The sequence below is a fragment of the Accipiter gentilis genome, chromosome 6, assembly GCF_929443795.1.
Source record: "Accipiter gentilis chromosome 6, bAccGen1.1, whole genome shotgun sequence".
NCBI lineage: Eukaryota > Metazoa > Chordata > Aves > Accipitriformes > Accipitridae > Astur > Astur gentilis.
In genome coordinates this window covers 11,775,469-11,801,659 of record NC_064885.1, presented here as the reverse complement: position 1 = coordinate 11,801,659, position 26,191 = coordinate 11,775,469, and the positions used below count along the sequence as shown (strand labels likewise).

The following is a 26,191-nucleotide window of genomic DNA, read 5'->3' as shown; positions in this document are numbered from 1 at the left end:
TGGAAAATACTACTTTTCCTTTTTTTATGGCTGAAGTCATAAAAAGCCAAGGGCAAGAGTGTTCTTCACACAACGCTGGATCAGACCCACAACTATCTAGTAGGAGAGAAGATACACAACTAGTTCTGACTTCTCCCTAGACGTAAGAGTATCTTTTAATACACTCCCACACGCTGTTCAAAGAGAATTTCACATCTAAAACAATCATGGTTTTTTTTCCTTCTTACATTGTCTTGATTCCTCGCTAGTTTTTCCTTCCATTATTTGATGAAGAAAAATCACTACATCTTGCCTCTCTCTTCCTTGCTATTGCTTGTACATAGGATTGCAAAAAAAAAAAAAAAACAAAAAAAAACCCAAACAAACAAAAACCTCTTTGTGAAAGGTAAAATAACTTACTGTGCACGCAACAGAGGAAGAGCTCTTTTGACCTTCTTTGTTTGTAATAAACAGCAATGACTACAAATAAACAGTCATGAAACACTATTTCCCAGCAAATATCACCAGCATAATTCAAGTAGTTTGTTTTTGTCTTCCTAAGCGCTGTCCTTCTCCTCAGACTCATTTCCTCAAGCCTGGCTAAACACCCTACGGCAGGACATAACTAAGGAACTGGTATAATATCACGAACGTGCAACTCCAGGAACATTCCAGCTACTAAAAACTTGTGGAAACCACCAATAAAGAGATCTCTCACTTGCTCCAGTAATATTTGCAGATCTCAGCCATGTCTACCAAAAAGAATATTCTCGTTTGGGCAGGGGCGAAAGGCAAAAAGCATTTGGCTTCAAGCAAAGCTTGAAGGAGGTTGGATGCCTTCCGTTTTGGGGAAGAAATGAGATGCTAAGACAAATGTGATGCCAGATGTATGAAGCACAAACCAGGGCAGTCTCCTGACCAAGTCGTGATATGTGCTGAGAAAGTACCTCATTTCAGTATCTTGGTACAAGAGAAAACGGAGACAAAGGCACTTGCAAAGCCAGGTCTTTTTACTTATTTCCGCAGTGGAAGAGATTTGCTCTTCTTCACAAGAAAATAAATATGACGGCACATGAAAATTTCCTGAGCCCTATCAGAGCCAACCACAGGGCACAGGTTGAGCCTTGCAGTACAAAACATTGCCGGTCTTGCAGTCTGCAGAGGAAGCCTCTGAGAGCAGATACAGCCACTGCCTAGCACAGGACGAGAACATTTTGGGTTCTGCACAAGAGAGATGTGAAGGCAGGTGTGGTCTCCTAGGCAGGAGACTGAATTGCAGGTCTCCAAGGCCCATCCTCCTGAACAGTTCTGATGTATCTAAGTCTCATGCACGTTCACGACTTTCCAAAGATGCGTGCAGTTTTGATTATAAAACCAAAATCCAATTCTTTGGCCCTGCAATATCCCCATAACCTGAGTCCCAAAGGTAGCCCCATGGCAGAGGGCAAGAGGCTCTCGAGGAGTGGGGAAAGACCCCAAAGGGAGCAGTGCCTCCCGCTACAGCTTGCTCCCTCCACCCCAGAATGTTCTAGCACCCAGCATGTACATGCTAAGCGTCCCCAAAGGGCACACACAGACCACTTTAAATAAAATCAGGAATGAATTTAGTTCCTTTTAGGCTAAGTTGTCAAAGAACAACCCAAAGCCTTCTCTAAAACTCTGTCTTTTCCACTGTATCCTAAAGAAAGACTTTCAACTTGCTGCTACACAGAAGCGTCTGGTAATAAAACTAGCTAAAGCCAGATGGTGCTAAAAAGCCCAATTGCTCCCAGGCTCCCAAGGAAGGCAACTACAGAAATAAACGGGTGATTCAGCCACTTGAGACACTTGAGTGTAATGACTCTGACTCAATCCCCAAACACACCACTGGGAAAAATTAAAATCAAGTCAGTGATATGTAACTGTTTAATCTTCAGCAATGGCTTCCAGGTGATGGTATAACTCTACCCAGGACATTGCTCTAAGGCCATGTGGTCCAGCTAGTAAATGCGAACCTTTTACCAGGTGCACACTGCAAAAACACAAAAGCAGATCATGCTCCTGACACATGCCACCATTGTTTTGCCACGCTTTGCCTGAATGCTTTGCCTGACCCATATGCAGGGCCGACAAGGCAGGCAGGAGGAAAGAGTAGGGTCTCCTGGCTAGGAAGCCCTCAAAACATCTGACAAAAATCAAGCTGGGGAAGTTGCTTACCACTTACACCATTTTTCCTCTTCCCTTTAATATCTTGAAGCTTCCCTGCACGTGAACAGCTGTTGAGAGATTTGCAGCAGCAGGAATATGTCATCTTCACCCAGTGATTCAATAGTCCTAACAATTGTGGGTATTATTTTTCTTAAATCTACTCCTTAATCCCATAATGCCATAAAATACCACTGAATCAGAGCTTAGCAGGATTCCAGAAAGGAACAGACTTTTAAAGAGATAATGAGAACTCCACATTTATATTAGACAGGATTGAAAAGAGAGAATAGAGAAGACAGAACATACCAGATGGGCAGATTATTTCATAGTTATCCTTAATATGATTTCTTCAACCTGAAGCATCTGGTAATTCCACTATCAGAGATTAGATACTGGATAAGATGGACAGGCAGACTGATCTAACACAGCAATTTTTATTTTCCTCCTAGATGTAGGAGGGGTTCCCATTAAATGATACATCACAGAATAAAACAGTGGTGCATAAAATCTAGTACCAAATCAGGCAGGCAATGTTACACAGTCCCTAGGATCCCATGTAAATATGCTTCACTTTCAATAAAGAAAACATGTCTTCTTAAACACCCCCCCCCCCCCCCCCATCCTTCACAGGCAAGCAGAAAATGCTGTGAATTTTATCAACAATAAAACTCACAGATCAGCCTTGTCCTTCACAGTTTTTGCAAAAAACTGAAGAAAATCTCTCCGGCTCATTTTTTTGGAGATTTGTGTAGAAGTCCTGCAGTCTGAAGGCAGCACCTTGGGTACTTCCAACCTAGAAGTAGTAATTGTTTTCCAGAACATGCAGGAATCTCATCTTGAAGTCCAAAAACCTAATCAAGCAAGATAGAAACGTGTTGCCTATGCCTATCTCATTATGCCACTGTTCTGCAGCAAGACTTGTAATAAGGTCCCTTCCACCAAAATACTAGTCCACCCTTATTTTAGCCAAAGGAGTAGCTTTCTCAGTCATCCAAAATGCAATACCATTACCTGATTCACTCTAAAAGCACATTGAAATGCACACCCAACACAACCCCTCCTACTTAGCAGAAGGCCAGGATCAAAAACATCTATATTAATAAGCTCAAGACTAAGGTCTTACAGGCACAGCTCCCTTACGGTATCAGTACCACACACATTATTTCATGTGTCCATACCATCAGCAGCACTTTTTTGGGAATCAGTCCAGCATAAAGCTCAATACTGCTCAGCAAGGTAGACTTTCTACCTTCAGCCTAGGCAAGCAGCCTCAGATATTAAGAAAATAAAAGAAAACCACTCAAACTACATTTTATAACCAAAACAAAGATGATAATCCAAACTAACAAAAAGAGACACCACAATTCCCCAAATCAAGACAAGCAAGGTATTCTGCCCCTACTCCTGCCCCTGGGACAGACCTTACCTTCTCCTAGGCACCATCCTGTATCCCACACCTCTTGGACCATCTTCTCCAGGGAAACAAGCCTCCACCCTTTCTGCTGCCTCTGGGCAGGGACTCAAAAGCCATCAGCTGGGACTCATGATGCCTCCTCATTGCCAGCATCTGCCTGCAAATCATTCTGAGCAGGGACACCTGCATCTCTGAACCCTTAGTGATGCTGACATGAGAAGCAAGGAGCCCAAATACAGAAAGATTACAAAACATACCAAATTTCCCCCGAACTCCCCTTACTCCACTTTGGCCACAGTCACAAAGAGGGGGCAGGAAAAGGACTAAGAGGTCTGATCGAGCAAAGCTCAGCACTCAGGAGAGTAACACTTAACCACATTAATCTTTTTCTTTAAAAAAAGAGAAAATTAAAAGCAAAGAACACATGAGCGACAGCCACTCCTAGGAACAGTCCGAGTCCATCGGCATTCCAGATGCTGAACAGCCTTTAGTTGAACCAAACAGGCTTAACTATTATATTTAAAACTAATACATGCTTTGTAATGCTTATCAGCTAGAAGGTTTTCAACAGTTTTTCCCCACTAATGCCGCAATTTCAAAACCATTTAGGCTAATTTCCTTTGACTCGAATCTATTTTAATCAGGGACCAGGATACTTGACTTAAATGGTTTGTATTAAACCCTTCATAAAATCAGCCATAAAACTGCATGCACAAAATAGCAAATGGATCTTAAAGTCAGAAGTAGAAAAAGCTGAAACTTTTCAAATCCTCCAGCAAACTCAAGCCTATTTCATAACCAGACCAACTGCTCTCTTACAATACCAAGACAATTGATCCCTAAAAAAACCCAAAAAAAAACCAAAAAACCAACCAAACCAATAACCAAAACATGCTCCTGAAGTTCTTACATAGGTAAAAGAGACTAAGTTATGCAGCTACAGTCAGTACCCACAAATTCTCTCCAAAGTATTAGCCCAGCTCCAAAATGATGCATTTAATAAATTGCTGTGTCTGCTCTGTCCTCTCCACCACCCTCCCATGAAATGATGGATAGTGGCACTCAGGAAGAATACAATGCAAACCTAAAAATGTCAGAATTAATCCTTTTCTTCCCCAACAGATCTGAAAAAACATTACTTCTCAAATTAATCCTCACAAAGTAATGCTGGCTCTGCTAGAAGTCACAGTTCCAGATGAGAAATGAAAATGAGAAGCTCAGACTCAGGTAACTGCTAGAGGAGGTCTCACTTCAAGGATTTGTCATTGTAGTGGGATTTGCATATCATATAGCCAAAGGTGCAATTCATTTTGGCCAGACAAACCCTACCAGCAGAATTGGAGGCTGGGCCTCCATTCCTTTGAAAACTCATCCAAATATTTCTATTGTCAGTGGTTGACAGCCTTGGAAACTCTGAGTGGCTGCTTGAAATTCATGCAGCATGCAGAGAAGTGAAGGAACAAAAGCTGTCCAATGCTCTCACATCCTTAACAATTTGCCAGTATGCTGGAGACATGTAGCTGCATCCCCTTGCTGCATGATTTGCAATGGTTTGCAGATGCCAAGCAATGGCTTTGTCACTGTCCTAATGACACAGGCATTGGACATGTATCTTTCAGAATCTAAATCTCTCTCAGCTCATTTTTTTTATCAGGGATTTCACTCCAGGCCTGGACAAAGTGACACTTTCCTATTTCGATGAACACTCTGCTAGCCATATCTAAAATTAACTTCCATAAAGATAAACTTAGAGCATGTCTTTTCTCACACTCCTAACAAAATGATTTGGCATCTCATTTAAAGTCTATTCTTCTATGGTGCTTAGCAGGTAAACATCATCATCACCATCATTCTGAAAGGTCATTCGGGAACAATAGTAGAGACAGGATATTGCTGCCTGATCCATTGGGCTCCCTTCAGTGGTGTCTGCTCAGAGGTGTCACTGCTCAGGAGCTGTTACTCTTTCTGACTGGTATTTTAAGCCTTTTCTCATGCCTTCCTCCACCACTGCAGTGGCAAACAGTTAAAGCGCCTCTACCCCCTCCCTCACAGCAACCTCTCTGGGCTGCTTAAAGATCAACAGGAGATCCCACAGCACTGTCCCAGGAGAGCAACGGCAGTCGGTGAGCCCTGGAGGTCTTGCAGGGACACGAAGGAGCTGACAAGGGAGGAGAAAGGGTGAGTCCTTGCACACATTTACAGGATAATAAACACCAAAGGCCAATAGCTCAGTGAAAAGCCCTTTGCTTACGAAAGCAGACGTGAGCTTCTGATCACATTACCATCAGCGAAAATAATGTATTGCTTTAGGAAAAAAAAAAGCAAGAGAGAGAAGAGTGGGAAGAAATTAGCTTTTTTCCCCCCCAATAAATTGTCTTTATGAACTGTCTCAGTTTCAGCCAAACTACATTGGTTTCTCATTATTGAGCATGGCCCTGTGAACGCTAAGGAGGGAAGAGCAAACAGTATCACATGAGAATATGAAAGCAACCATCATTCCTGGCTCTCAGATGATACCTAAACATGTGCACTCACTCCTTCATGGAGCAACTGGTACTTACTTGGTTGGACGATAATCTGGTATGGAACGATCCAGTGAAATTTTCTCACTGAGGTAGGAGTTGTAGCCGTACTTCTCATGTGGTCCCTTTGCTTTCTCCTCCTCTTCAGGGGAGAGGGTGGCTGGAAGCCCACCTTTACCACGTCCACCATAGCCTTCAATGAGACCAAGTGACTTGGACAGACCTTGAGAGAAAAAAAGCCACCATCACTGTTAAAATTCATCACTCTTATTTCCAAGCTATCAAAGAAACAAAAATAATCTGAAAATCCAAGGTGTTTTGTTTTGGTTTTCTGAAAACATTTCAAATTCTAGTTCTTTGGCCCAATGCTGGAACAAAAACAACTCAAGTCTTGAAATTCTTCATGGCTCAGGCACACCGTTCCTGATAGCTCTGCCACCAGCATCCAACTGATAACCTGTCCCAGGGATCTCTGCATTTATTTAGTTGTTAGGAAGGTTATTTAGGCCTCCTTCCCACTCTCAGAGAGGTAATTACACATAAGGTTAGATGTCCCCAGGAGAAGGATAGGTTGAACACAGAATAAAATAGGGCTGGTTAACTGCCAACTGAATGAATTTCTGCTCAGTATGAACAGTGAACAGCATACAAATGTTATGGATTTAAAAACAATTTCCCTTCAAAGCTTTCTTATCTTTTAAAGTATAGCATTCCCAGACCTTTATCAAGTGGAATTATTTATTTATATCTGCATAGCTGAAGGAAATAGTCAAAGTTCAAAACAAGCTGAACAAAAAGAGCTACATTGATGATTTGGTGGTGATTGTGGGAAGCCAGGTTCATACTCATGTTATTACTTATTGTACAGAACACCTGGAATTTTAATATTTTTCATTAGCAGAGACTCACACTCTTTTTTTCAGAAAAAAACTGATGGATGATATTGTTTTGTTTCTTGGTGGTTTTTTTTGTTTGTGGGGTTTTCTGTTTGGCTGGTTTGGGGTTTTTTTTGTTTTGTTTTTTTTTTTTTTTTAAATAAAGACACCAGGATATATTTCCTTTTTTTTTAATGGCAGAGCCCTGACTGTGAGCAGAACAGACTGTTGACACCGCTGATGCTTTTGAAAGGACAATAACCTTGAGGTTATGTACAGGGCTTTGCAATGAGTGTGGTCCAGCTCCCAAACCTACCACAGATTTCCATTGCCCTGGACAGAATCCTCTGCCTCCCATCTACAAGACACAGATTTAAACACTTTTTTCCTCAAAAAGTAGTACTGTAAGGCAGAAAGAAAATCACCTATGAATGTAAATCACAGTTTAAAGCACTTGAATAGAAATTATTATTATTATTATTATTCCTTCTGACAAGGAACCTCTAAACAGCCTTCCCTGCTAGGGAGCTTCTGATAGTTGATGGAGTCCCTCTGACCGTACTGGGCTTGATTAGATTTTATCTGAGGACAATAATAACAAATCAACTGCAAGGAGCAGCTGGCTGTGACGTGGGGATGGATTAGATATCCAAGCTGTCTTTTTCGATCTCTTGGCTCAGCAACAGCCAGAGGAGTTAAGTTAAAAAAGCTGGGAAAGGTGAAACTTCCCAGCCTGCAGAAGGCCAGCAGATCATTCCATGAACTTCCTAACCCTAAATGGCTGGAGTGATGAGGTTCAGCTTGCTTACAAAGAGAAGAAATACCAATTTCATTTCAGACACAGACTCCCAACAGAATAAAAACGGTATTTGGAAAAAAATAAATTCTCATGAACAGACAAGTCTTCTCAAATTGTCAGTTTCTTCATCAAAATTAGATTTTTCTAATCAGGAACAGTGCACCTGTAGATGCATGAATTTCCTTAGGGTACCCTAGATCATGCTTCTTGTTACACCAAAAAGACAAAACAGCTTCCTCAGTTCATCAGCTGAGGGTTTTAGCACTATAACAGACACATTCTAACAGAAATTCAGTTTATAATTTTAATTCCTTCTTCTTCAACTTCCCCACAAAATGTTTCCACCAAAATCCATAAGAAATTCTTACTGCCTATCAATGCTAGTTCTTGGCCAGAAAGACTGCACCACAGAGCTATGGAGTCCTTCCACAGCATGTAGCACGCTCATACTTCTACTATAGGTATCCTCAGGATTTACCACTTTGCTTTTAAAGCTTGACTTTGCTTTTCTTCATTCATTTTAACACATTTCTCACTTCCCCAATGCTTTTGGTGCTTTGAATCTACACATCTGTAAGTAGGGCCGAAGACAAGTAGGAACTTTCTGAGCTGGGTGAGGGCTGGCAGAGGCCCTGTGGACGGAGAATCTTGGCGCTGGGCAGTGGAATCTGGGATTCCCACCCAGTGGGATATCAGAACTGCTAACATCACAGCACCTTGCTCTGTTTAAAGCAGGTCTAAAAAAACCCACAAGCTCAGGCTATGATCAACAGATTATAACTGTTTAACTCGGACACCCAAGGCAGCACTTCTCCCAGATCTCTGCACTTGAAGACAACAGGGAAAGACTCATCCCTCCAAGGCCAATTCACCCACCACAAGATCTGAATCAGTAGTCTCCAGAGGTGCTTACCTCTGTCTTGACTAAGGTAATTGGGCTCCCATCTACAGCATTTCAGTAAAGTATCTGAAATTAGAGGTGAAGAATCTAGCTCTCAGTGTTCAAAATAACAACAACCACAGGAACTAGCTATACCAGCCTTTTCCACGTTGCTCAGCCTGGTGGACCCGAGCTGGTATTAGCAGCAGTAGAAGATGCCCAGAAAAAGGATATCTTTGCCAAGGAATTCAGCTGGCTGCACCAACATTGTAGGCTGGGTGTACTCTACAGCTCAACCTTCAATCCTCATCCACCACTGATGCAGACTGGGGAGAGCAGGGTAGGAATTGCTGGACAGCACAGGGACACCTTCCTCACTTGCCCATCTGTAGTTTTGTTACAGAGCAAAGATACACAAGGAGATGGTGCACACGCCATCTCTCCCAAAATGCAGCCAAGACATGGGCACAGCCAACCTAGACCCATCCGTGCCCCCATGCCCTCAGCTGTCACAAGGTAGCATGCTCTGCCATGACAAGGCAAAATGAAGGTCCTGGTGAAATGAAGCCTCTCTGTTGACTGCAAAGGCACCAGAGAAATGCCAAGACATGATTTTATATGCAGCAGCTTTGACTGACAAGCCTATAATGCCACTGCTTTATTCCAAGACCATAATCATGACTAGATACACACACACCCCAGCATACACCTCTCTCTCCTCACTAAGTATATTCCCTTATTTCTGCATACGAATCTCTCAATCCTTCTACTAGTATAAACCCCGTCTCAGTAAGCACAGATAAATCCATGTCATTTAACCAAAGGAATCAATTAAGGTGATCAATTCATATGTGTTGGGCAGGGCACTACCGTGAGACCATCATCCTCTCTTTCAATGCCACCCAGGATAGCAAACAGACCCACAGGGATAGTCACAAAGATGAATATTCCCAGGCGCGATGTGACAGGGAGGATCTCCATGTCTGTCTCTGTGCTGGTTAAACATTTCATCCTCCAGTTCGGGCTGTCAGAAGGGTTCATCCATGCGGCTGGGATGTCACTTTGGCGTACAGCACTTTGAAGCAAGATTCAAGTAACATTTGGCAAGAACAATAATTAACATCCAAACAGAAGAGGAAGAAATTTGCTTCCAACTGGCTAAAAAGATGCCTCAGGAGAGGCAGGACTGAAAACAAATGGTTACAGCAGAACCAGCCAATCCATTCATTCATTCCCTTTTATTAGCCCCATTTTAGGGCTGCACAAAGGGCACGTTACTGCAAGGTTTTGCTATAACTTCAGAAATTATCCTCAGCCCAGCCTGTGTGGTTCATTCACCCAGGCAGGAATACAGGAAAAGCTCCTTTCTCAGCAGGGAGCTCCCTGGGCTTTGTAATAAACCACACCTGGGTGCACAGAGACCTTCATGCTTCCCAAACCTAAGGGAGAGTGAGCCCAGCAGCCCACCTTCTAGAGAAGACTCCCACATGCAACAGCATTTCCTCCTCTCTTTGCTCCCCTTCCTCCCACCCGTCTCACCTGATCTCTAAATTGCCTTTTTCAGCTCCTGCTTACACCACCGTCACTGCGGTGGGGCCCTGGCCCACATCAGGAGTCAAGAGCTACGGGCTGCAGGTTTCTGGAGGTAGGACATACACCTTCTTGCGTTTTCTGTTTGCCCTTCACAGCCTGCATGGAAGCGCTGCTTATGTCTCAAAGGACAAGAAATCTCTCATATCGTGTCCAAATGGCGTAACGCTGCAAATGAATGATTAAGTGCCTCTGGTGACGCAGGAGCAGAAAGAGGACATCACCTCTGAAGCCAGTCGTTCGCCACGCACAACTGTCCAGGGCTGGTTTCCAGCACAGCCTTCTGCTGTGGCCTCTTACTAGCACGTCCTTGTAGCCCCTTCATACTTTGAAAATCTCCAGCCCTTTGCCAAACTTGCTTGAAATTGGCCCGGAAGGGCCAGAATTTACACAGAGACACAACGAACAAGAAGAGCAAGAGCATGATCCCATCAGCTTATTTTCTTGAAGAACAGAGCTAAAAAGAGTCGGAACTGTTCCCAAGTTACAGACCAAATCCCTTATCATTCTGGGCAGGCAGCAAAGCAGAAGTGCTGAACCACTGCCAAAAAGTCTCTCCTGATGCCTGCTCCAGCCTATCTATAGCGATAAACAGCACTAATCCCCCACAAAAAAAGCTTGATCTTTGGAGTGAATTCACTCCCTAGTGAATTTTGCAAGCTCATGAGATGGTAATGGGCTGCATCAAGATTAGATATTCAGTGTAGATCAGAGCTCTGAACAGTTGTGAGCTTCATTCATCCTTAAGCCACATTGACCCAACAAGTACCTTTGAAACAAAACCAGGATTTTTCTTCAGAATCTCCTAAAACATCTGAACTTTGGGACAAAAGGAGTGTATTGCTCTTATACTACAGGAATAGAAGGAAAAAAAGACACAACTTAAAGGTGCTAAGATCCAAGCCATCCTGCTGAAACGGCCAGACATCATATCCCCTGGGGACTGACAAAGAGTTGTTTTTCTTCAAGATGATATAAAAATTTAATCTCTACAGCAAAATTATTCCTAGACTGAGTACAGTTATAGTAAATATATTATTCTCTCCTTAAACTGGCAGTATATTTCATAAGGAGATAGGAGTTTTCTAGGATAGAGAAAACCTTCGGTAAAATACAATATAATGTGATACACAGCCTTCATTCATAAAGCACCCAGCCAAACAGGCTCCCCAGGCAGCAGGGGTGTTGGAAAAGCATTTTGCTACATGTCAGCCTAGATGAAGGAAAACGTTAACTCCACCAATACAAACCTTAGCTGAGGAAACGTCTTTCATTAAGAAGGCTAGGGAAGAGGGAGGAGTTTCAATCTGAAATTGAAAGGCATTTCGGAGAAACAGGGGTCCTGAGTCTTAACACTGGGGGTGGAGAGGGAAAAGAACAGAAGGAAAAAAATATAGGAAAGATTTCTGGAAAAGCAAATTTTTTAGCTGCATCCTTCCTTATTTGTTGATGTCATCCTGCTGCATGAGTTACAGAGTACATATAGCTCAGATTGGAAGGCACATTCCTATAGGAAAGAGGAGCATGAAGCCCTCCTTCTCAAAAAGAAAGAAATAATTCTGAAATGATACTGGAAAATAAGGGAAGCATAAAGAGAAAATTAAAGTAGATGCCTTTGAAAAGTACAGCTGTTATTACGTATATTGAGCACCATGGATCTTCCAGCCCAAATAGCTCTCCTAGGGGCGTGTGCTTCTGGCCTCACTTTGGCCAGAGATTCGAAGGCTGACAAATTTCTGACTCAGGGCAAAAAAAGCAAAACCGATGAGGTAAACGGCCTAATATGTGCTGTGTGTTACACTGCAGATACTGCCTCTGCGTGACCTCTCAGTGAAGATGGAAAGAGAGGATACAACAGATAAGCTTTTGAGTATTTTATGAGAAACTAGAATAGATACCAAAGGGCGAAATGTCATAGGTAATGCTAGAAATTATGGAAAACTGCTGAAGTTTTTAGTGTTGTCCTGCTGATCGGTGCAGATACAGACTATTAAAGGGAGGATTCATTAACAGTAAGGGTAATTGGCAGACTAACAGGCACCAATTTTCTTTTGCAGCTTTGGTGGAACCTGAGACCTGGGATTTTCTCTTTTCTGTCTGCAGCAGTTTTTACACAATTTTTACCCAGTCTTTGCTCAGACCTTTTGTTTATTAGACTATATAACGCAAGTTCCTCTGACTGTAGGTTACACCTACGCAACATGCAATAATGCACTGTTAAAGGGCTATGGTAATTGCCTAGGAAGTACCAAATACAACCGGACTCTGAGCGCTTCCTTTGCTCTCACTGCTCCCCAAAGCATCTTTATACTCTTGCAAAGGAAACCAAAAGTAGTAGTAAAGGGATTAGAAGATAAGAGATCACTTTGAGGGAGTGGGGGGGAACAAACCCCAATACAAATTTTTAAAATTAGCTTAAATATTAGAGTCCAGTGAAGAAATCAGTATTCCCCTAAACCCTATGAAATTTTTTTTCAGTGTATGTGCTAGGTATGTTTTTCCCAGGGCTGACCAGTTATCAAAAGCCAGCATATCCCCAAAATCAGATGCTGCAGCAGGCTTCCAACAAATCCCCCTTGCTAAAGGATCAATGCTATCACCTTCCATTTGGACAGTACTTTTCCAGTAAGCTGTCTGTCTTTCAACATATCTGAACATCTCCTTCAGCTGCAAGGATCCAAAGGAGCTGTTTGGTGTCCTTTCCCATGCAAATGATTTGTTGGTTTACCACAGAGATAAACATGAACATGATGACTAGCAAAAGGTGGTTTCAAGAAAATTTCAAACCTCTGGCTTCACGCTGAATGACAAATGTGAACTCAAAAAAAAGCAGCAGATGAATGCTGCTGGGCCCATGCTGGGCAAGGAGGGATTTCAGCCAGACACAGACAAACTGAAAATCTAGCTTATTTTTCCTATAATCCAACATATTTCATCTCTAAAAAAGATCCTGTGTATGTAAAATTATTTGAATAATTCTCACTAAGATGAATTTGTCCAACAGACCACTAAGATTTCACTTAAATGATTGTGACAGGTGTGTTTGCAAGAATTGTACACTTTTCCTGCAGCCCAGCCAAGCAAGGAGCAAAACAGGCTGCCCAGGATGGGCACAGCTCCTCATTATTAAACATATTTAAGGATAGATTAGATGAACATCTCTATCAAGAATGATTTAAGTACAGCTGCACTTCTATCATTATGGGACCAGTCAGACAACGTCAAGGTTTCTTCCTACCTTGTGCTCTATTGTGACGGGTTGACCCTGGCTGAACACCAGGTACCCACCAAAGCCGTTCTATCACTCCCCCTCCTCAGCTGGACAGGGGAGAGAAAATATAACAAAAGGCTTGCGGGTCGAGATAAGGACAGGAGAGATCATTCACTATTACTGTCACGGGCAAAACAGACTCAGTTTGGGAAAATTAACTCTATTTATTACAAATTAACCAGAGCAAGGTAATGAGAAATAAAACGAAATCTCAGAACACCTTCCCACCACCCCTCCCTTCTTCCCGGGCACAACTGCACTCCCGGATTTCACCACCAAGCCCCCCCAGAGGCACAGGGGGACAGGGATGGGGTTTATGGTCATCACACATTATTTTCTGCCGCTTCACCTCCTCAGGACGAGGGCTGATCACACTCTTCCCCTGCTCCAGCGTGGGGTCCCGCCCACGGGAGACAGTCCTCCACGAACTCCTCCAACGTGGGCCATTCCACGGGCTGCAGTTCTTCACGAACTGCTCCAGCATGGGTCCATTCCACGGTGTGCAGTCCTTCAGGAGCACACTGCTCCAGCGCGGGTCCCCCACGGGGTCACAAGTCCTGCCAGAAAACCTGCTCCGTGGGCTCCTCTCTCCACAGATCCGCAGGTCCTGCCAGGAGCCTGCTCCAGCGCGGGGTTCCCACGGGGTCACAGCCTCCTTCGGGAACCCACCTGCTCCGGCGTGGGGTCCTCCACGGGCTACAGGTGGAGATCTGCTCCACCGTGGACCTCCCTGGACTGCAGGGGGACAGCCTGCCTCACCAGGGTCTTCCCCACGGGCTGCAGGGGAATCTTCGCTCCGGCGCCTGGAGCATCTCCTCCCCCTCCTTCTGCACTGACCTTGGTGTCCGCAGGCTTGTTTCTCTTACATGTTCTCACTCCTCACTCCGGCGGCAGTTTCTCTCCCGTCCCAACTTTTTTTCCTTCTTAAAAATGTTATCACAGAGGCGTTACCACTATCACCGATTGGCTCGGCCTTGGCCAGCAGCGGGTCCGTCTTAGAGCCGTCTGGTATGGGCTCGCTCTCTCTCGAACACAGGGGAAGCTTCCAGCAGCTTCTTACAGAAGCCACCCCTGTAACCCCCCCCCCCCGCTGCCAAAACCTTGCCAAACAAAACCAATACATCTATGAAAAGGATGGGCGAAAAGAACACAGTCAAACTGCACAGAGTTTGAAGTTCCACTTGAAATGTTTTAACATAAATGTACATTTATACACATGTATAGGTATATATGTACATATGTACACATATTCAGAATTGAAGTTTTCTTATCTATATGGAAATATGGAGAAATTACCTTCAGAGCCAGAGGGACGATCAGCACCCGTTGCAAGGATAATATAGTCATCAGGAGAATTTCAAAGCCAGTCTCACCCTGTTTAGGTCATTACACTACCAAGTTCTGGTTCCAAATGATAATTTCCCAATCAAGATACGCTTCAGGCACAAAACAACGGAAATCCTTCAACTGGCTGAGGCTGTTTAGTTCAGAGGAATGATTTAGTTGATTCTAAAACCTGAGACTAGTAGAAGAGTTTGGACATAGATCTACGCTCCCTGGAAGTCTGAAGAGATTAGCATCTACCATTCTGCTTCACATTTTTAAAATAAATTGCTGAAAAAGGCAGGACTTAGCAACAGAACTGGTTTAGAGTCAGAAAACCCTAGGCTAGGAAAAGCTCTTTGCAGCTCAGCAGGGAGAACAGGCAGTGCTTCGATGGGAGTCTTACACATAGATATCTTGTTCAGATACAAAAGACAAGACTGAAGGTGATTTATATCCCAGAGAAAACCCCAGACATGTGCGAAGCATTCCTGGCAATTTAATTAGAGCAATGTTCTTCCCAAGTGTGTACTGACATAACCACCCCAGGAGATGCCCTGCTGCTGGGAGCTCCCCCTTTCAAATGAGAAATTCAAATCCAGAGGCCAATCGCTTCTGGTTGTTAAAGGTTTGTCGCAAAATGACCAATTACACTCTGCTGCCCTCAGTGTGGCCTACAGTTGCGAATGGATATGGCTTTCCCGTGCTCTTCCCACCTTCACGTCGTGCCCCACTGTGCATGGTGTTCAGCTGCTGGTGTTTACACCCCAAAGCATCCCGGTATCAGCTGTAGGAAAAGGGACTCTTGTGACTGGTATGCAGTTCATAGTGCTTTTGGGGATGAAATATGCTGTAATAAGGCACATCATTACATCAGCAGGTGCAAGTTACATGCATTGTAAGAAAGAATATATATTTTGCAGGCAAGACATTGATATATTTCAGGCAGTTGCCAAGTAAAGGAGTGACATATGCAGCACCACCAGCTGACTCGCAATTCCAGATAACAGACTTGGATCTGTGAGGGGGGATGGATGAAGTGCATTTGCAGGAAAAGTAAAGAAAAGAATGTGTTGTAGCAATCCGACTTGCACACTATGACACAAATACAAATTTGTATCTCTGACTAACATATGGGACCATCGTATTCTGGAAATATCTGTGTTATTTACTGGAGAGAAGGGAGAAAAAAAAGGCAAAAAGTAGTATATCACAATGTATAACAAAAAGGAAAATCAGGGTCAAAAACATCACTAAGATCATTTATCGAGACAGCTGACTCCAGGCACAGTGCATCCATGTTCAAGATGTTGAATAACTCCAGAGAGCTCACTTTATTAAGCCCTGCCTAAGGCCTGCTTTCAAGGATTCAATCTTACTGGGACGCAGGCGCAATCATTTCCCCACCAACACACAGTGATGTGTTTCCATGAAGTGTCTGGAACAGTCTAAAGCAATCTTCTCACTGTTATTTTATATTGGCATAAGCCATCACAAAGAACCATCGTGTTCAGGTAGCAATAAGCAAGCAAAGAATACTCTCAGAGAGGGGAGGAAAAAATCTACAGAAGAACATCTAACGTGACCAGATAGATACAAGTAATAAGACTTAGTTAGAGAGAAAACAGATGCCAAGCATCTGAGCAAGTCTCCCCCAGCACAGCCTCCTGTGACATGCAGCTTGATTCAGAAGCGATACAACTAGATTTGTATGGCTTAAACCCACCTTCCTGGTAAGACACTCTAGCATCAGCAGTCTGGGTTCAAATTTATTTCAAGGGCTCCTTATCTGCACCACTGGCCACTCAAGTGGCTGCAGACAAAATGCTCCACAGGCTTCTCCCTCCAGGCCTCTTTTGCCTTTTCCCCTCCTCTTAAAACCAGACTAGTACCACGTGAGCAGGGCTGGTGCTCCACTACCAGCCATAAATCTGGGAGTTACCTGCTGAGGCTAGGCACACAACTGCTACCACGGATGCTCTGTGACAGGTGAAAGCTCTGTACAGGAGCAAGATATCACACCTTCTCTTCACGCTGACAGCAGCGAGGTCAAAGAGCAACACTAAAAGCTTTGTCCAGCAATACATCTGCTATGAGTTAGCATACAGCTATCTGAAAACTGACGAAGTATTGTAAGAAGAGTCTGTATTAGTAGCCTACCAATGCAATATAGCATAAACCATGGCAGGACTTCACATTAAAAATCTCATACTGTTCCAGTAACTTCAAAGATCAATTTAGGGTGTGTCACCATTCAAAAGAAAGACAAGGTCCCTGGTCCACGCACCTAATGGTGTGTTGATTCAGCAAACACCTAAGTGCTAGCTTTGCACTTGATGGACTTTGCTGAAGCACCCAAGCTACTCCCGTGTACACTGACTGACTCAGTGCCTATCAGATAGCTTAGGACACAGGAGCTTGAATGAGAAAGGCCAAGGGTAAAAGCAATCTTTCATATTTATGCTGGTCAGCCACGAGCCCGTTTGGGTGATGAATTAAGCAATTGTCTGCAGCTTTATTTTTAGAAGGTAGATTGCAGTTCAAGCAAGTACAAACCATCTTGCTTTCCTATTTGAGCTGCCTGGAAATCAGTCTGGCAGGACACATGCCTATGTGCAAGACCTGCTCAGAGAAGATGGCAGGAGCAGCACAGATGGCAAGAGCAGCTCTTTTGCCTGTCACTGTAAGTGTTCAAGGTCAGGTTGGACGGGGCTTTGAGCAGCGGTTGGAACTAGATGATCTTTAAAGGTCCCTTCCAAACCAAACCATTCCATGATTCTGTGATTCTGCACTGACATCTCCTCATTTATTTTGACACCCAACCCAAGCATCAGAAAGCACAAAGGAAAATTAGGATACATTGCTCATTGTAACACTTCTTTAGTATAGGCAGTTTAAGAAGTTCCCAAACTCTTCTGCCCTCAGCAGCAAAACATCACACCCTCATTTGCGCTGATGCAGTGATTCATGGGGCCATTCTGCAAACTATTCATCCCCAAGCAGTCACTGTTACCAGCCACTGCCAGAAACCCAGGGTCAGATGAACCTTTTGTTTGATTCTGCAGTGCCGCTTTTATGCTCCAGTGTAAAATTTAACTTCTTTGGGTAATGCAGTCCACTCCCACCCCATCACAGACCTTTTGCATCCAGGCAGAGCTGCTGTTTGGGCACGCTACAGAGGTGCCAAGCTCCAATGCCAGCACAGGACCACACAGCCAAAGGTGGGGAAACAAGAATTTCTTAAATGGATCTTGCACCCCGAGAAACTGCGACTAGAGTTACACCCACAGTGGGATGGGACTAGCCCTGGGAACTGCAGTAGAGCCACAGGAACAAGTATGGAAACAAGAAGAGAACAGAACCCACAAAAACACAAGCCAACATTTTTTTAAACCCCATTCAAAGGTTGAAAATAATATTCTGCACTTCTATTTTCACAAGGAATCTGTTATTTCCAGATCATGTTTCTATAACAAGCTGTTAGTGTTTGTGGTTTCTTTTAATGCGTGTTCTTGTTTTCCTTTTTGTAAAACATTTCCTCTCTCTATAGATTAGCCTGTTGGAAAAGGGGAAAATAAGCTGCTATTTGGTAAGAAAGGAAATTAAGAAATACCACACTATAGTGCAGACATCATAAACACAAAGCTGGCTACTCCATTTTGGGTTTTATGGTTACATGATAGGTTACACATCCAGCACACAAACTGTGTCGGACCCATGAACAGGACATCTCCTCCACAGAGCCACTGGGAGCCAAGGAGCAAGAAAGGGCAGAAAACTGGAGATGGTCACCAAACTGCTATACAGGTCAGTCTATAAAACCTTACAGAGGTTGACAAGGCCAACCAAGGAGCTCCCTTCTCCTTCCCTAGTTTACACTCCTCCACACTGGGGAAAGGAAGCAAGCATGGGTGGTATTTTTAAGCCATGGCCCCAAGCAGAGTACCACATCACTGAGACAACATGCCAAAAATTTGGGAATCGGTGGACAAGAAAAAAAAAAAAAAAAAGTGTGTGGGACTGTACCCTGAGAAATACCACTTTTCAGAGGGGCCCTCAGCATGCTTCCAAGTTTCTCTACAGGGGCCCTTTGATCCATATTATCCCTCCCTGGGCTGCCCCTAAATCTGCTCATTAAGCTATTCTTTAAAGACCAACATATTAGAGAAGGGATGACATTGCCCACAAGGGACATTCCCAAAAGAAGAACAAACATCTTGAAGCTAACATGTAATTATTATGTTAACACAGCTGCAGAAAGAGAAACTGAGAGTTAAAATGTGCCTCTTCAGCAAGTGCGTACATGCTTCTTCCTGCTAATTGCATTTTACTGAGCTGTGAACTTACTACTTACTTTTTCAGGTCAAGAAAGTATTTCACAGGGTTTTGCTTAGTGCATTTAATTTATTTTATAATACTTGTTCTGGCTGTGCTCACATGCTATTCCCACCCAGCAACCAAGTCGATTTGTTGTTGGTTGACTGGTGTGCATTCAGTGCTCTCAGATGTAACAGGACGCCCCAGAGAGCACTTCTGCTCTTCAAATTTCTTCCCATCTGTTTGTGCTTTGGAAATAGGTCATAGGGGTGACACACCATGACTTACAACATCTAAGGACAGAAATAAAGACACTAATTTGGTCATCAGAGAGAAATATTCTCCACTGCGATGCCTTTATTCTTGTACACATCTGCATTCTCCAAACACACCTCCTAGTAACGGATCCAAGGTGTTTTATGTAATATATGTATTATTGTAATGAACATATGAGCACAATAGATACCTCTCAGATAAAAACCTGGAATTGCTCTAGTATGTTTTAGTCTCTATATGGTGAAGGCTGAACTTAGTTTAAGTACTCTGCCACCAAACCCAAGTTACTGAATTCAGTGAAACTATTCAAGTGCTAAAGCAAAGCACAAGTTTAAATGCTTTGTCAGACAGGGGTCTCAAGAAAGGAGAACTGGCGATTGGTCTCTACTTTCAATGCAAATTTATGAATGATTATGCTGTGCAGCATCGGGAACAATTCCTAAGAGGCCACAGATCTGTGACTATTTAACTTTGTGTTTCTATAGTGAGCTTCTGATGATGGGCACTAAGTGCTTTAAAAACATAATTAATGCTCAAAGCACTCCTGAGAGGGAGCTAAATATATGACTCAGATTTTAAGCTACCTGAAGTAGGACTGTCATCGTTCTTTTCGTAAAACACTTGGTACAACACGGTACACAGTACGACAGGGTCTCAGTCCCATTGTGTTTGGTGCTCCAAGAGAACACAAGAGAAAACATACCTCACTCCTTTTCTAGATGATCAAACACAGAAAATAATTTGTCCAAGGTGACTTAGCCAGAAAAGATCAGCGTTTAGAGACAGAATCTGAGTTCTTGCAAAATTAAAGAGCTTACCACCTCCAGAACAACCTGCCATAGCAGGGTAGTTTCCTTCAGAGGCCCCCTCTCTTGAGTGACCAACACCAAATGACGGGTAACACCTGAGCACTGATCCCACAGCAGCTGTACTTTGACCACCTCGCTCAGAGAGCCAACCCCTGGGTCGCATGGCTGAATTTGAAAGACCAGATCAATCCAGTGCGCCAGCCTTAACCACTACAATGCTTGACAGGATTCCATTTTTTGCAAAAGCAGAGTGTTTATAGCCTTTTTTTGAGAGCAATGCGTTCAATTGAAACGATGTCAAGAAGCCCCAGAGCGAACAAGCACTGAGGTGTGTGGTGTCTCCATGGGCCAGCCTCCATAAGCCTCCTGCCCTGCAGAAGAGATTCCCACACACCCCAGGGATGTGTCCAGTGCCACCAATGTCAGGACAGTGTACACTTGCCACTTTGCTTTCTGGTCCCCAAGTGAAAAATAAGAGGTCTCACAAAACATGGCCTTTGCCAAACCTTCTCTCTGGGAGGAACTGCTCTACATGTGCCATATGGTGCCGTGACTTTCCAGGCAGACACAATCCTCATCTCCATTTTTCTCTCCCACCCTCCCAGCCCTCTAGCAGACGCACTTTCTTATTCTGTCTTTCCATCCTACCTTCACCTTATTTCCATCCCTTAAAGTTCCTGCTAATCAGGGCAGTCTCCCTTCTACATCACATCCCTTGAAGGCTTCAGCCCTTGTCCCCCACCAACCACCACCTCCTGTCCCCAGGACCGCACACCCCGTGCCATGTCACAGCCGGAATCTGCCCTGGAGGAGCCAAGATCAGGCCAGAGACTCCCACCCAGATTCCCATGAATATAAATTAATTCACCCCTAAAAACTGTGCTAATGAGTAACCCTGTAGCTCCCCAGCATGTAGGAATCATCTGTTCTTTTTGTGTTGATACTTACAGTTTAAAACAAAATAATAATTAAATGCCTTCCCATTGCTTGTTCTAGACATGCAGGGAGAAAAACTTAAGGCTATATTTTAATTAATCCCCAAATTCATCACCTTAAGCAATTTGGGAAGTATCTTACAACCACTCCAACACTGTGTTATATCTTTCGCTCTTCCACCTACCTAGGGAAAAATGCAATTAACACCCACCTCACAAAGCCTGCCCTCTTCACCCTTAAGCAGATTAAAGGACTTAAGGAGGGGAAAAAGGTTGTTCTAAGATACCCAGGGTCACCAACCCCATTTAGCAGCTCCTTGCCTTTCCAGGTCAGGTTTACCAGGGAATCAGATTCCCAGTGGAAAATGCAGCTGCAGTGGACGTCGAGCTGCCAAATCCTGAGCTCCATCCCTTCACTGTTTAAGCAGGTCCTGGAGATGCTGTGGAAAAGATGCCCTAAAAAGATGCTCTTTCTCAGAAAAGGAGGGTATTGTTTACAATCCCCAAAATGATTACAAATCCAGTGCTTACAGCAGAGAATGAAAACCAGACCTTACTGTGAGCTTGGTGTAGACAAAGGGAACTGAGGACACCTTCCTCTAGCAGGACAGGGTCATACTCTTCCCTGACTCACACGGGGGCTGAAGGGGATCGCTGCTTTTCCCCAACTCTTTCCCTGCCACTTTTTTTCTTCCTGCTTGCCATGACAAAGCCTCCCACACACCCCGAGTTTGCAGAGACTGCATTGTCCTTAGGGAAATTATTTATTTATGAGCAAAACACAGCTCCCATTTCAGATGCAGGTCAAGAGAAAAAACAAAAGGATTACATTAATTTCTCCATGTTTACTTATTAAGGATATAACACCTTTTGACAACACCTGAGATCAATTTGGATCTGCAATTCAAAGACAATAAGAAATGTTGAGCAGGAAGCAAGGAAAGGCAGGGAGAGCAGTGAGCCGTTATCCCAACTCATCTTTTGGACTTAAATTTTTAGTTTACAGTACACACTCTCAAAGTGGAATGTGGAAGACTAAAGTATTGTAAGCACTTGCTCTTCAGTGCTGCTTTTCTAGTGTAAAGTTTTCCATCATGCCAGAAGTTCACATCTCTGCTTCCATTTTGACCACCAGGCACTGCTACAATAACCATGTGCTCACAGTCCTCCTTGCATCTCCGCGGTCAAGTGGCTTTCCAGACCACAGGCCCGGACCCCCATCCACAAACCCTACCCTGTGCACCACCCAGCCCTTCCTTTACCTTTTCCTACGCTTTCTGGACCATGATCCACCCCACATCTTCAAGGTCCTCAGAAACACCCTCCAGTGACACCGACACGCTGAAGCGCCTTCTTTCAATCAGAGAGGGGAGTATTGGTGTTTGTTGCTATCAAAGCACCTAATGGCTGACAGCATTCATCCCTCTTTTCCTCAGACTGATCCTTCCCACTTGAATCTGCCACATGAGTTTACCAGCAGGTAACTCTGAGTACCAAAAACCTTTAATTCTATGTAACCATGCTAAGCGTAATCTCAGGCTGCTCTGGATTTATTCCTCTGGATATACTCTTAATCAGTTTTCAAATTATTGATAGAAATGTATTACTGTCAGAAATCCACACTCCAAACTACCAAGTTGAACATGTTCAGAGGCTGGTGCTGATTTGGCGTCAATCCACAATCCAGGTATGCACCTGGACTTGAAACAAAGACTGCAGAACTTTTAAATCTGAAATTTGGAGTTTAACTTCATAAGCCTGCGAGAGCTTTCCCTGGAGGAAACGCAGAAGGAACCTGTGACCCTGACACACTGCTGGCACCTTGCTGTGCTCCACGTGAACTTAAAAGCAAGCCATTAGATTAATTTGCATGAGTAAAAGTAAGTTATATGCCTCACAAGCCAAAGTCACGATCCCCGAGTGGAAGGGCACGTGGCTTGCAACCTGCATGACAGCACCTGAAGACACTGCAATATTGGCAATTACTCTCCGTATATTCTTCTACAGATTAAAACAAGTATCTGAACTACTGAACCTAAGTTGCTAATGGCTTTGTAGCAGTCCGACTTCACTGGAGTCCTTCACCTTATTTCAGTAAGCCTTAAGACAGAGTCCTTTTTATCTAAAACTGACCAATTTGCTGAGGGTCACTACCATTTGGAGCTGAATACTTACTGAAACTCATTTCAGACGCAGGAAAAGTTTTCTCCATGACACATCACCCCCATTATCTACTGGTATCTGCCATCACTTCTTGAAGGTGCAAACCTAATTTTGGTACGAGGCAGGTAAGTAGCAGTTTCAACCAGGCTTTTTCTTAGGTGCCTGCAGATGCTTAACGATCTACACTGGGGGAAGGAGAGGGGGGAATAAGACACACAAAAATACAGCACAAAAATAATCAAGATATTTGTGCTGCTCAACGTTTCAGTTCCAAACTGGGTATAGTTATGGCGCTGGCAAGAAATGTAGTTTCAGGTACTAGAAAATACCTTGCTAAAAAAACAACAACAAAAAACCTTTTTAAAAGGTCAGATTCCTGAGAGGATACATTTAGAAGGACAGTATCATGTCCTTTAGGCCAAATAATTTGTCATACTTTCAATACATGCACTGTTGGAAAAGTGTGGTGCTCATTTCAACTACACCAGCCTCAAAATCAATTGTTCCCAGACCAAGCCCTTTGAAAGAGAGAAACGGCACATGTGCTACACCCCAACCCCCCTCTCCCCCAAATAACCCTCACCCTCCTATCTGCCAACACATGCAGGTTCCCCGCAAACCTGAAGAGAGTCCACTGCGCACTGTTCAATACCAGCCCGCTCCTTGGCTCGGGAGGTAAGTGGACACTAGAAGGTACTTTGAGTGAATAAGGGCCAAATGGACATTTTTGGCTACACTTTGTTGTCCCAGCATGGCTATTCTTCTGCTCCTACATAACCAAGAGCAGACGTAAAAACCTCAGGATGAGAATATCTGACAGAAAAAAGGACAATATATGTTTACTAATTTTTCAAAAGGTCTCAGGGCAAATTGTCCAATTTTTGCACAGATTAATTAGAGTAATTAGTTAAGTCATTAACTGTAAGGTCTGTGAAGCAGTATGTCATTTTCCTGTTTATTTGTACCAGTCCTAACTCAATGAGATTTAGATACATGACTGGCTTTCCTAAACACTACCTAGGTACAAATAACTAATGACAACAACAATAAATGCAATATATTTACAGTGACTGCAAGACTCTGGGAAGATGATGTTAATCAGTACAACTTTATCACCCTCAGTATGTACCTCAGCAGGGATCTGAGCCTGGATTGAGGGCTCTGTGTGCTAGTGCCAAACAAATAAAGATGGTAACCACAAACTACATTGTCCTGGAGACTGGTAAACTGTATGGGATTTGATTATTGTATTGGTTAGACTTCAAGGACTAAACAGAATTTTACCAACTCTGCTTTTATCTTTTGCAATGTCAAAACACATCTCCAGCCGACACTGGCTGCCACTCCACTGACTTATTTTTAAACCCTTGCCCCATGTTTTATAAAATGAACATCCCTTCCCTTTCAAGGCTGGAGAGAAGAGCTGCATCTCATTTAGGAAAGAGCCCATCTGCTGACTAGTACTGGGCTACACAACACAGGAAAGAAAGGAAAGGCAAGTGCATCACTAATTACCAGCAGGCAATTTTTACTAGCGTCTGAGGAGCGACACATACCTATTTCTTGGTACCACTCTCAGAGAAGCTCATGTAACTTGCTGTGGTAAGCTGAGAGGACTTTGTGTTTGTAAATTACAACTTTGTCTTATTCTTCAACCTGAGTGCCTATAAAACCCAACATTTCCAAGCATCACCTACCTTTTACCTTACAGGGAGATCATACAGCAATGAAATCGCAAATATTTTTCAAACACAGTGCTGTGTGTGGGCTGTGTCAGTCAGCGGGGCATGGCAGCCCCTCAGGACCGTTGGTGTCCATACCAAAGTGCAGACCACACAGGAATGTCTATCCACAAAGAAGCAACATAAATGCTTCCCATATGAACTTTGAAATAAATACAGGGCAATTGCAGACCTCATTCCATAATACCCCATATGTTACATGGCTGTAATTGTCTGCAGAAAGTAACTAGCTCTATCTTAAGAAAAACCTAAAACCCTGCTGTGCATATTTCTGGCATTTATTAAAACCACCTTTGTCAATTCTGCATTAGCCTATGCATTAGTCAAATGAAATAATAAACAGCTGCAAATCATTACACATACATGAGGTCTAATCGTATGATATCCTAGACTTCGTAATCAAGTACTACGTTCTATTTCCTACAATTAGTAACAGAAGAAATTCTGAGATTCTGGTAAGAGTTTTTAGGTAATCCCAATTAATGACCAGGAAAAAATTCAGTAACTTTTCTTCTCAGGTTTGATCCCATATTCAGACTAATGTAGTCACTGCTCCCCTGTCTAAAATAAGCACATCATGTTTTCATTCACATGATTCACTATTACGTTAAATTTAAACAAAATCCATACATTGGCATCAGCTACCAAATGCCTCATGGCTCAAACTACCAACAATAGCTCCATAAAGCTAATTACACCTTACTTTCAGCACACCATTCTTTTAAGCAATCTGCTTTGTAAAGCCACACTGAAGTAACAACATGCAGTTACAATATCCTATTGACAACAAAGGAAAGGAAATAAATCCCTAATGACACTGCATCCAGGTTTAGGTAGAAAGTCTGTTATTTGAGTGCAGCCAGCTGAGCTGGTATCAGGTTCCTGGAAGAGCCCAAAGCTCTTTAGCAATCACAGAGGATCAGGACCACAGATTAAAACTCTCTCAAAGTTCAATCACCAGCAACAGAATCAGACAGACACCAGCGTGCTGCCAACTCAAGGGCTCTGTGACACCACGGGCACCCCCACTGCACCCTCTTGATGTCTCCCAACCAGGCAGTGCCTAGGCTTAGTCCTACTGAGCTGATAAACTAGTCACGTCAACTAAC

General features: G+C 43.4%; 1 protein-coding gene across 1 annotated transcript in view; it reads right to left on the bottom strand.

The window, feature by feature from the left end:
• Positions 1-26,191, bottom strand: part of GALNT17 (polypeptide N-acetylgalactosaminyltransferase 17) — a 218,605-nt gene that overhangs the window by 155,554 nt on the left and 36,860 nt on the right. The window contains exon 2 of the mRNA XM_049803791.1: positions 6,142-6,325. Coding sequence (XP_049659748.1) covers positions 6,142-6,325 — 184 coding nt within the window. The remainder of the gene's footprint in view (positions 1-6,141; positions 6,326-26,191) is intronic.